The sequence below is a fragment of the Microcaecilia unicolor genome, chromosome 6, assembly GCF_901765095.1.
Source record: "Microcaecilia unicolor chromosome 6, aMicUni1.1, whole genome shotgun sequence".
NCBI classification, from domain to species: domain Eukaryota; kingdom Metazoa; phylum Chordata; class Amphibia; order Gymnophiona; family Siphonopidae; genus Microcaecilia; species Microcaecilia unicolor.
Genome location: NC_044036.1, coordinates 223,889,768 through 223,902,018, shown reverse-complemented (window position 1 = coordinate 223,902,018; position 12,251 = coordinate 223,889,768). Strand labels below are relative to the sequence as shown.

Below are 12,251 nucleotides of genomic sequence, written 5' to 3'. Positions count from 1 at the left end.
TCTGAGGACACTGACGTCAGTGAAGCCAAGCCCTGCCTTCCTTCAAAAAGGTTCGAAGGTTCGTGGTGGTGAAGCCACCAAAATCGCTCCGGGCCCCGGAGCAATGGCAGAACAACCAAGGGGTTGGCAGGGAGGGAGGCGGGCAATCGCTACGGGTCCCGCCCTCGCGTCAAATGTCATGACGTTGAGGGTGGAGCAATGCCACAACAACAAAGGGGTTGGCGGGGGGGGGGGGGGGGGGTGTTGCCGACGAAAACCTTGCTAGCGCCTGTTTCATTTGCTTCGAAACGGGCCTCTTTTGCTAGTATATATATATTATAGCATTAACAGGGCTTCTATTATCTTTTGGAGCTCTGGGTATATTTGTTTCGTTATCTGCCAATTACAATTAATTATGTAAATTTTATTTGTAACTGCTAATGGTATTTTAGCTAGTGACAAAATACCTTTAAAATTTGCATTTATTTTGTTATCTGCCAATCACAATTATACAAATGGCATCTTGAATAGTGACAAAAGGTTAACAGGGCTTTTATTCACTTATTTATTGTTTGGAGCTCTGGGTACACTTGTTTTGCTATATACCAATTTTATCTGTAACTGCTAATGCTACTTTAGTCAATGAATAAAATACTTTTGAATTTGTTATTCATCTTATCTGCCAATTGCAATCAATTATGCAAATGGAGTTTTGAATAGTGACAAAATGGGGTTTTTTTTAAAATTAAGATCAAGTAATGCCACTAGATATTATAGTTTTGGGTTTTTTATATTTGAAGATGTATATATTTATTCATTTCTGTGCTGATTTGAATGTTTTTGAAGGTTTATGATATCAGTGTAATGTTTGAAATTTATTGTACATTTTAAAATGTTTTAAACAAAATTATTTTTGACTTTTCTGTTAGTTTAAGCTTTTATGAATATGAAATTTAGTTATAGCCAGTATTATATAATATGACCTTTTTATAAAATATATTATAAATAATTAAAATAAGCGTTTTAAACATATAATATTAATATATGAAAAAACTTTTTGTCCAAAAGTAAGGAATAATATATTGTAGAGGAATAAATTCGAGTTATTCCCCTAGTTTTCCACGTCATCACTGTGGTGAGTTACCATTTTTGTTTTGTTAAATTATCCATTTATTTTCAAATTACTAATATATGAGAATGTTAAAATATTAAATGCAATGTTAAAATATTAAATGCTTTAGGTGTTTATATAGGCTTATATATTATGTATGCTTGATGAGTCTAAATATTAATCTTTGGTTTTATTCAATATATGTTAAAAAAATTTTAAAAATATATTATTTCTATGTTTTGTATTCTATGTAGACCCCTGATGCAGGTGCTAGTCACCGAAACACGGCCCGTGTCGGGTCTTTTTGTCAAGGCTCATTCATTAAAGAACTGTGTTCCATTTTTAAAGGCCCGTGGTGCTGTTTTTTTTGTTTGTACTCTCATATTCCACCATATGTATGTGTGGTCCGACACCCCATATGGACCTTTCCCTGCCTCTAGCATATATATCTATCATATCTAAAGTGTTACATTAACATAGAGATCCCTCGCTGACTCGACCCCTTCTCTGCTCTCTGTCCCTGTGAGGTATCCAAACTTGGTTCATGTACCTCATTCAGGTCCCCTCCCAAGATCACCGGTGTTCCCTCCTGTTTAGCAATTTTGTGGACCAACGACCGATAAAATTCTTTGTTATAAGTGTTAGGCGCATACACATTAACCAATAGGAGCTCTTGGTTGTCAATTGAGACTCTAGCTATCACATATCGACCATCACGTGCCCTCCAGCAGCCCTTTATCTGGATATCAAGCGTCTTCCTAAAAAGTATTAATACTCCTGCTTTCCGGTCTTGCGCCGGTGCTTCCAACAGGTGACCCACCCACCATTTCCTGAATTTAGCATGCTCCTCTGAAGAAAGGTGGGTCTCCTGCAAAAATGCTATATCCGCCTTCTGGCGGTTCAGGAGCTGTAATATCTTTTGGCACTTAATCGGGGATGTGACACCACCCTCATTCCACGATATGAATCTTGGCGATCTCATCCTTTTCCCTTGGGTTACCTCTTTATCCGCAATGTCACATCTTCCTCAAAAGGGTGAATCAGCCCAGCCTCTGATCCCCCCCTTGGTGTCCCTAATTTAGGGATTTCATCCAACAGGGGTGCCTCCACCACCCGGACCACACAGAGTCGACAGCCCCCCTCCCTTCCCTCCCCCCTGCCCTGCAATCGTCTATCTACTCCTCCCCCCCTTTACCCCTTACTTCCCCCTCCAGCCTCTCTTGAGGTTTGCTCAACCACATTATTCCTGTGCCGAGCAAAGTCTATGAGGTCACCTCGAGTGAGAGTCTCCCTCCCTTTCCTCTCAACGGCTGGTTTCTTCATAATTCCTTCTGCAGTTCCATTAAACAAACCATATATCTTGAACAGAGTTATGAGGCTAAACCTTAAAGTATCCCCAAATTGAAAACAACAATCAAACCTTTAACGTGATATAGTGATCCTTCAATGTATACAGTCGCTTTCCCTTCTATGTCAAGGAGCCTGTGGGTGCATTCTGCTCGCCCTCTCACAGTCTTATATCCTTTTAATCGAGCTCCTGAATGCACCCATCTTTATCTAACATATCCTCCCCGAATTTAGCTAAGCCCTGCAACAAGCTTCATTTTACTTCATTCTTTTCTCAACTCGCTGTCAAACCTGAAGAAGCTTCTCGTTTTATGTGCGCCCAGGGCATGTCCATGCTTCCTATACTCTTCAATAGATGGTTATTTCGTCTACATGCTTTCCAGAGCGTTCTAAGGTTTCAGTTTCCAGGCTTCTTCGTACCTCCGCCCGTACCCAAAAACAAAAAAAAGAGCATCTAGCACACAGTTTTGTATGGAGGTTATGACTCTTTATCTGGTTCAATGTAAACTAGTAATCGCCATTTGTAATCCATCATGTTTGCTCACCTTACGGCCGCTTAATATGTGCCTCGTGTTCTTGTAGTCTCTAGCCGGAACTTTTCACCAAGGGTAGATCTTCTCTCTCCAACTCCCCTTCTGTCATACAGAGCCATCACTCATACCACCGTTTCAGCTAGATGGGAAAAGGAGCCCCTTCTCTTCAGTTTATTCCATCATTGCCGTCTGCCTCGGTTCGTGATGCTTTAAAAACTTGCGCGCTGCCTCAGAGGTATCAAAGAAGCTGGCTCGCCCATCCGAAAATATTTTGAGGCGAGCGGGATATAATAGTGCAAATTGCACATGTCTCTGATGTAGCGTCAAGCAGATCTGCGAGTATGCTTTCTGTAGCAGTAAAACTCTCGTGGGAAAAATCTTGAAAGCATAATATCGTTTGATTCTCATATTTCAAGGGGCCCTTAGCCCGAATTGCTCTCAAAATTTCCATCTTGTGCACGTAATTCAGCACCTTGAAGATAACAGTTCTTGGTTTGGAATCCCCCGATACCTTGGGGCCCAGTCTGTGCGCCCTTTCAATACGGATCGGGCCTGCTGTGGATTGCAGTTGCAGCGATGTAGTTAACCAGCCCTACAAAAAGGTTTGAGGTCCGTGATGGTCTCTGGGAGGCCCACCAGACGGAGATTTCCTCTGTGAGACCTATTCTCAAGGTCATCGAGCTTGGTTTCTAGGTCTTTCACCCTTGTTTGTAGGGACTCTTTGTCCGTTGTCATTTGCTGCATTTGATCCTCTAGATCAGATAGTCGCTGGCAGGCTGCGGTGAACTCGCCTTTCAGTGCTTCCATTTTATTCATCTGTTCTAATTTGTCCGTAACTTTCTGAAGTTTGATATCCAAAGATAGATTGATCGCCTGCGTAACCTCCGACACAATCTCAGACACCCATGCGGAGCATACCGAGCCCGCTCTGCCGCCCTCTGTCTCCGCCATTTTGTGAGGGTCTGACGCTTTTAACTTTTCCCCCTGCTTCCGCACTGATTTAGTCGCCATCAATATCGCGGATCTGGCCACTGGTTCGGGTTTTTCTCCACTACCGGACTCTGCTCTTTAAGCGATATATCTGCATTTTTATGCGGTTAATCGAGCCGTTTTTCAGTCGGGGCCTAGGAGCTCTCCTCGTCCACGTCTGCTTATCAATGTGGCATCATGTGACCTCCTTAGGAGAGGTATGGAAAACGAAGATGAGGGAAGTAGGCTCACGCGAGAGGCGAATCTACTCCAAGGCCAGTAGACCAGATAATAGAAAGTATGCCATGCTGTGGACAGATTGCCTAAATGTGATCTCCTAAGGAGAAAGGACCGGGAAGGAGAGTAAAGGGCTGAATGGGGGGGCGGGGGGCGTGACTGTTGAGAAATGGAATGGAGTGTTTGAAGAAGTGAAAGGTAGAATGGATGGGGAGATCTAAACAATTATAAGAAAATACAATGCAGGCTGTCACAAAAGTACAAACATTGACATGGGACTTGGACTACTTAACATGTTTTTCTGTTATTGGACTGTACACTTGGTTTTATAGTATGTACTTTGCAAATGCAACCTGTATTGTGTGAATACAAATAATAATAATAAAAAAAAGATAGCCAAAACTTTTGGAAGTTCACCCCATGATTCTATTGATTGAAATAGCGCACCAGATCATTTAGGTTCTACATGGTAGGTAGGAAAGGAAACATTCTTTGTTAACCCTTCATTATCATACTTCCTACTCTTGCATGACTTCCTTGTGCTCATATGTGGAAATCTTGCTAGCAGAATCCAGGTGGGCTGCATGGTGTGATTTATTTACTGCCTTCATGAAGGAGTTCACTTAAGGGGGTGTACAGCAAGAATAAGTCAAACATAAACAATAGACAATATTGCCAGTAAAAATATGTAACTTTAGAGTATAGCATAGTATAGTACTTACAATGTCAACACAATATGTACTAAAACATTTTATTAGACTGCATAGAGTGTAAGCAAAGATGGAACATACCAGTGGTGTAGGAAGGGGGGGGGGGGGCGGTCCACCCCGGGTGCACGCCGCTGGGTGGTGTCGGCTCCGCGCTGGTGCACTGCCCTCTCTGCCCCGGAACAGGTTACTTCCTGTTCCGGGACAGAGAGAGCAGTGAACCAGCGCGGAGCTGACACCCCCCAGCAACGTGCAGTCGGGGCGGATCGGCCCTCCCGCCCGTCCGTCGCCGCAGGTATGCGCTCCGGTGGGGGGGGGGAGGTATGCGCTCCGGGGGGGGGGTGCGCTCCAGCGGGGGGAGGGTGCGCCGTGCTGCACCCGGGGGGGGGGGGGGGTGCGCAGCGGCGACCCGCCCCGGGTGTCAGCTTCCCTCGCTATGGCTCTGGAACATACAGATAGGTAAGATACAGTATCAGGAGTATAAAAAAAAAAAATAAGGAATTAATTTTAAGGTTGTTTCTTCTAGAATTTTTAAGTTTATAGGACAAATGTAGCCTGAACATGCTTTCTATGGTTTTGTCTTTTGCAGGTTGTGTGTGCAACTGTAGTACCATTGGAAGTTTGCATGCAAATCAATGTAACAAAACAACTGGGAGATGTGAATGCACTCAAGGTTATATAGGTGTGTACTGTGAAAACTGTGATGAAGGATTTTATCAGAACTCAACTAGTAATTTCTGCCATCCTTGTAACTGTAGTACTACAGGAGCTACAACCAGCTCTTGTGAGAGGTAAGTGGTGTTAAACTTTAAAAACAAAAACCCACACTTGGTTATTCATTGTGTCAGTTTTGGAAACATTGCTGCCTTTTCTATAGCTTTTATGTAATTCTCAAACTTCATCTTACAAAATAAGGTTTAAAATGTTGCAAAGAAATTGTTTTCTTTTGGTTCATATTTACAAAAATTTGAGGGGGAATGAAGTTCAGTTGCTGCTTTACAGAGCAGCAGGGGGTGATCTTGTCAGCCCTTCCCTTCCAGGCAGCTTGTAGGGAAAAAGTGAACCTGGAGCAGAGCAAAGAAAGTCCTTCTGCTTCTTTATCCAGCTCCTGCCTGAACAATTCCAGTTCCGTTTTGTGTACAAATTAAGCCCTTCAAAAATATATTTATGAATAAGAAAATTTAGAGTCAAATGTGTTATTTGGTGATCTCTCTCTCTCTCTCCCCCTCTCTCTCTCTCCCCCTCTCTCTCTCTCCCTCGCTCTCCCTCTCTCTCTCTTCCTCGCTCTCTCTCTCTCTCTCTCCCCACCAACAACAATAAAAAAAATTAACATCTGCAGTCTACTGATGCGCTGTATTGCTTCTCTTTTCAATTCTCATCCCTTCTGGCCCTAAAGTGACAAAACTAGATACTGAAATCAACAGGGCTGTGGAGTCAGTACATCAAACCTCTAGCTCTAACTCCTATTCCTACTATGTATAGTAAATATAAGAGAAATGTGATTAATTACAGAAACAAAGTATATTTCTTTATGCATGGAATTAGAGCTAATAGACCACAAAATAATGTTTTGAAGTTTGAACAAGGAACCTGAACAAAAAAGTATAAAATGATACATTTACCATATATTATAATGTAAGTTTTTATTTTGAAGCTGGAGTCTGTCGATACACTTTTAATGTAGTAAGCCAGGCAAAAAGGCTAACAAAAGTTAATTTAATTGCTGAAAGTTGTATCAGCGTCTTCTTGTAAGCCTTTTTGCCTGGCTTGCTACTGTCAGGTTCTCAGGTTCAGAGCCCGCAGGGCCGGGCTCAGGAGCAAACGTGAGCCCTTGGGCTGCTGACGAGGAGCGACAGCAGCAGGCAAAACCCACCAACCAACGCTGGGCAAGCACACAGGCACCGGTAGGGACTGCAGGCACCGCCTAGTGAGCCGGGACACAGGACTGGAATCTCCCGGACTGGAGGACACTGGACTGGAACACACCGGACTGGAGCACCCTGGACTGGAGCACACTGGGCTGGTCCGTACAGCTTCACCTGCACTTAGTCACTGCCCCCCAAGGGTTGAGCCCCTGGGTTCGAGTGGCCGGCAGGACTTACCGGATACCAGATGACACATGGACCAGGACTAGAACAAGCTGGAAACAGCAGTACTTCTAAATCCTAAACTGACATAAGTGCTCCCAAGCCCTAACCGACAGAAGAACTCCAAACAGAAGCCAACAGAAGTGTTCCTAACAATAAACCAACAAAAGGACTTCCTAAGCCCTATACTAACAGAAGTGCTACCAATAGCACCACTAGGAAACAGCAGGGAACCTAAATACATAAACTGGCACAGGTGCTCCTAAGCACCAAGCACAACAGCTCTACAACTACCAGCAGAGTTCCTAGCACTAAAAGGGAAGACAGGGGAGCCAGAAGGGAAAAAACAGGGAAGCTAAACACAGAAGACAGCAGTGCTTCCAAAGCACTAAACACAACAGAGCTTCCAAAGCCCCAAACCCAGAAGTGCTTCTAAAGCACCAAACACAGAAGTGCTACTAAAGCACCAATCGCAGAAGTGCTTTCAAAGCACCAAAAGGGAAAGCAGGGGAGTCACAAGGGAAAAACAGGGAAGCTAACACAGATCAAAAGTGCACACTGCACTACCACTAACCTGGACCTAAAGCAAACGACTAAGCAAACTTTGCAAAGGCCCTGAAGGGAAGAACACCACTTCCTTATCAAGGCCCTGCCTGATGATGTCACCACTATCAGACACAGGCAGGCAGCATACTGAAACAGAGCTAGAGCTAACTCAGGCTTAACCCCCACAGCTGCAGTATAGCAGAGCAATTAGAGCCACGCTGGAAGCAACCAGCACACAGAGGCAGCTAGCTCAGGTAACACACACAGCTGCAGTATAGTAAAGCAATTAGACTCATGCTGGGAGCAGCCAGCCCACAGACACAGAGCCAGCTCTAGCAACACAGAAAGAAGAAACAGAAGCCAGCACAGAAGCTGACCACCTGAAAAGGTAAGTCTGGGAGAAGTCACGGCCACAATCGTAACAGCTACATTGTGACCTTGATATAAGTGGGCTCTACCGTTTACAAGCGTCTGCAGTCTGGAGTTACTGATAATGACTCCTGAAGCAGCCAACATTTTGGGAAGAACGTTGTCATCTGTGTTTTTGTATCAAGGTCTTCCTTGCAGGTATTCCTGAAAAAGATGTTCCACTGCAAGAGAAAGAACCCCATCGACATAATCTATATGATGAGATTTGTGCTACAATGCCTAAGGTCTATGTTGATGGTTGTGCCTTCCACAGTGATATACCATGAGTTGGTTGCAAGTGTGGGAGTGGTATGGAATCCAACTATTCCTGAAGAGACTTTGAAGCACAGTTTAGGTTCACAGACAAACCAGTATGCTGAGATTGTTGCAGCTTTGGTAGCGGTACAGTCTGCAGTGCAGAAAGGAATTTGAGAATTAGTCATATGCACAGATTCAGATTATGTGAGACAGAACTTTGCCTCTCATCAACTCAACTGGAAACAGAACAACATGTTAAACTCTAAAGGAAAACCGGTACATGGAAATTTGATTCTGGCCTTAGATCAACTGGTGCGGAACCATGACATGACCATCTACTGGAAGAAGGTCAAGGGTCATGCAAAAATTGATAGTCCTGACAAGATAGGGAACGACCTGGCAGATCTACTCGCCAAGGAAGGTGCGCTTACAGGAGAATTATGGCAGTTCTCAGAGTCTGACACACTGGCCGTTCATGGTGTCACTCAACAACAAACGAAACAGCCTAGTGAGACTCCAGTGTTCCAGTGGTGCAGTCACATCCCATCATTTGATGTTGTCATGGCTCAGAAAGCAGATCCAGTTGTCGGACGATTTTATGAGAACATCCAGAATCTGCAAAAACATCCTTTGTCAGAAGAGGAGTGTCAAGCTGAAGAAGTGAGGATACTCTATGCATCCCGAGAAAAGTTCAAGCTCCATCAGGACCTGCTTATTCGGACGAGTAAGCATGGCATTGAGCAATGAGTTGTGCCTCAGGCATATTGTGGCATTATGTTGCAACATGCTCACGATGAACCATCGAGGTGAAGACAGCACCAAGGTTGTATCCTGGGGTGTCGATATTTGTGGGTTTGTATGTATTGTATTGCGATGAGATGATGAGACAGTGTGTTTTTTCTGTGTTGAGTTTTAGTTGGAATGCATTTGCCCATGAGTTCGTTTAAGCTGTGCTTGATTTCATTGGTAATGTCTGCCAGATCATGTTTGTAAGGGATGTATAATGTTACGTCGTCAGCGTAAATAAATGGGTTAAGGCCTTGGGTGGATAACGTCTTGGCTAGTGGAGTCATTATGAGATTAAAAAGCATCGATGATAGTGGTGATCCTTGCGGTACTCCACAGCCTGGTTTCCACGGTGACGATATGTTTGTTTTTGATTTCAGTTGATATGATCTTGTGGTTAGAAAATCTTTGATTCAGTTGAGAGTGCTACCATTGATTCCAAAGTAGTCTAAAAGTCTTAGCAGTATGTTATGGTTAACCATGTCGAACGCACTTGACATGTCAAATTGGAGGAGGAGAATGCTCTTGCTTAGTGCTATTTCCTGCTTGAATTTGGTTAGTAGAGTAAGTAGTACTGTTTCCGTGTTGTGTAGGGGTCGAAATCCTGATTGTGACATGTAATATAGCAAATTTGTTTATGTAGTCGTTGAGTTGTTTGGTCACTAGTCCTTCCATTAGTTTGGCTACTAATTGGATAGATGTTACTGGATGGTAGTTGGTAATGTCGTTTGTTTTTTTCTTGGTGTCTTTTGAAATTGGGGTGAGCAGGATGTTGCCTTTTTCTCCAACACAGCATAAGAACATATATATTGCCGTACTGGGACAACCAAAGATCAGACAAAAGATGGCAAATCATTAGTGTCAAGTACTAAGCATCATACAAATAGGAACAACAAACATACTCTGAAATGTCTATATGCAAATGCTAGGAGTCTAAGAAATAAGATGGGAGAGTTTTAATATATTGCACTAAATGAAAAATTGGATATAATAGGCATTACTGAGACCTGGTGGAACAAGGATAACCAGTGGGACACTGTCATACCGGGGTACAACGTATATTGTAGTGATAAGGTGGACTGGACTGGTGGAGGGGTAGCACTGTATATTAACGAGAGCCTTGACTCAGATAGATTACAAATTCAGCAGGACACAAATCACACCTTTGAATCATTGTGGGTTGAAATTCCATGTATAAAAGGGAAAAGGACGGTGATAGGAGTGTACTACTGTCCGCCTCGCCAGGATGAGCAGGTAGATGCAGAAATGATAAAAGAAATCAGAGACGCAAACAAAATGGGCAATGTGATAATAATGGGTGACTTCAATTATCCAAATATAGACTGGGTAAATGTAACATCAGGACACGCTAGAGAGGTACAATTCCTTGATGAAATCAAGGTCAGCTTTATGGTGCAGCTGGTGCAGGAGCCGACGAGAGAAGGAAAAATTCTAGACTTGGTCCTTAGTGGAGCGCATGATCTGGTGAGGGACGTTATGGTACTGGGGCCGCTTGATAACAGTGATCATAATATGATCAGTTTTGATATCAACCTTGAAGTAACTATACACAGGAAGTCAAATATGTTAGCGTTTAACTTTAAAAAAGGAGACTATGATAAAATGAGAAGAACGGTTAAAAAAAAAAAAAAACTTAGGGGGGACAACTGAGAGGGTAAAAACTATACAACAGGCATGGATGCTGTTCAAAAATACCATCCTGGAGGCCCAGGCCAAACATATTCCGCGAATTAGAAAAGAAAGACGGAAGTCTAAAAGACAGCTGGCGTGGTTGAAAATTGAGGTGAAGGAAGCTATTAGGGCTAAAAGAAACGCCTTCAGAAAATGGAAGAAGGAACCGTCTGAAAATAACAAGAAGCAGCATAAGGAGTGTCAAAGCAAATGCAAGGTGCAGATAAAGAAGGCCAAGAGGGATTACGAAAAAAACATAGCATTAGAGGCAAAAAAACATAGCAAAAATATTTTTCAGTATATTAAAAGCAGGAAGCCGGCAAAAGAATCGGTTGGGCCGCTGGATGACAGAGGGGTAAAAGGGGCGATCAAGGAAGATAAAGACGTAGCGGAGAAATTGAATGAATTCTTTGCTTCGGTCTTCACCGAGAAAGATTTAGGTGGGATACCGGTGTCGGAAATGGTATTTCAAGTGGACGAGTCGGAGAAACTTACTGACTTCACGGTAAACCTGGAGGACGTAATGGGGCAGCTCGGCAAACTGAAGAGTAGCAAATCTCCTGGACCGGATGGTATTCATCCTAGAGTACTGATAGAACTGAAAAATGAGCTTACGGAGCTACTGTTAGTGATATGCAATTTATCCTTAAAATCGAGCGTGGTACCAGAAGATTGGAGGGTGGCCAATGTAACGCCGATTTTTAAAAAAGGTTCCAGGGGAGATCCGGGAAATTATAGACCGGTGAGTCTGACGTCGGTGCCGGGGAAAATGGTAGAGACTATTATCAAAAACAAAATTACAGAGCACATCCAAGGACATGGATTACTGAGACAGGTCAGCATGGTTTGTGTGTGGGGAAATCTTGCCTGACCAATTTACTTCAATTCTTTGAAGGAGTAAACAAACATGTGGACAAAGGGGAGCCGGTTGATATTGTGTATCTGGATTTTCAAAAGGCGTTTGACAAGGTACCTCATGAAAGGCTACAGAGGAAATTGGAGGGTCATGGGATAGGAGGAAATGTCCTATTGTGGATTAAAAACTGGCTGAAGGATAGGAAACAGAGTGGGATTAAATGGGCAGTATTCACAATGGAGAAGGGTAGCTAGTGGGGTTCCTCAGGGGTCTGTGCTAGGACCGCTGCTTTTTATGTTTAAATCATTTTTATTCAAACAATACAACAATAACAAAACTGCTCATATAACAAGTAAAATTTTTCAAATTTCTTCCCCTCCTCCCCCTTCTATCCCCCCCAACCCTTCCCCCTTTCTCCCCCCCCTTTCTATTACCTAACATCACATTATTATAAATTCAATAGATGACTTCGTGCTGATGGAGTTAACGTATTCAAAAAGGTGTCCACAGTTGCTGAAATTTTTCCCCCGCCTGTGATTCAAAGTCAACAATCCCCACCCTCTCTATCCGCATCATTTATCAACATTCTCGACCGCCACTGTTGGAGGGTGGGAGCATTAGGCGACAGCCACTCCGTTAGAATAATTTGCTTGCCAACTATCACGGCTCTGAATACAAAAGCCGTAAAGCCTTTCACCAAAGGCTGCCGCAGCTGGGGTTAGCCAAACAGTAGAG

At 43.3% G+C, this 12,251-nt stretch overlaps 1 protein-coding gene across 2 annotated transcripts in view; it reads left to right on the top strand.

Moving 5' to 3' along the window:
• The window catches only part of MEGF9 (multiple EGF like domains 9), a 500,021-nt gene that overhangs the window by 187,885 nt on the left and 299,885 nt on the right, over positions 1 to 12,251 (top strand). For both annotated transcript variants that reach the window (XM_030206436.1, XM_030206435.1), the window contains exon 2: positions 5,473 to 5,674. In XM_030206436.1, coding sequence (XP_030062296.1) covers positions 5,473 to 5,674 — 202 coding nt within the window. The remainder of the gene's footprint in view (positions 1 to 5,472; positions 5,675 to 12,251) is intronic.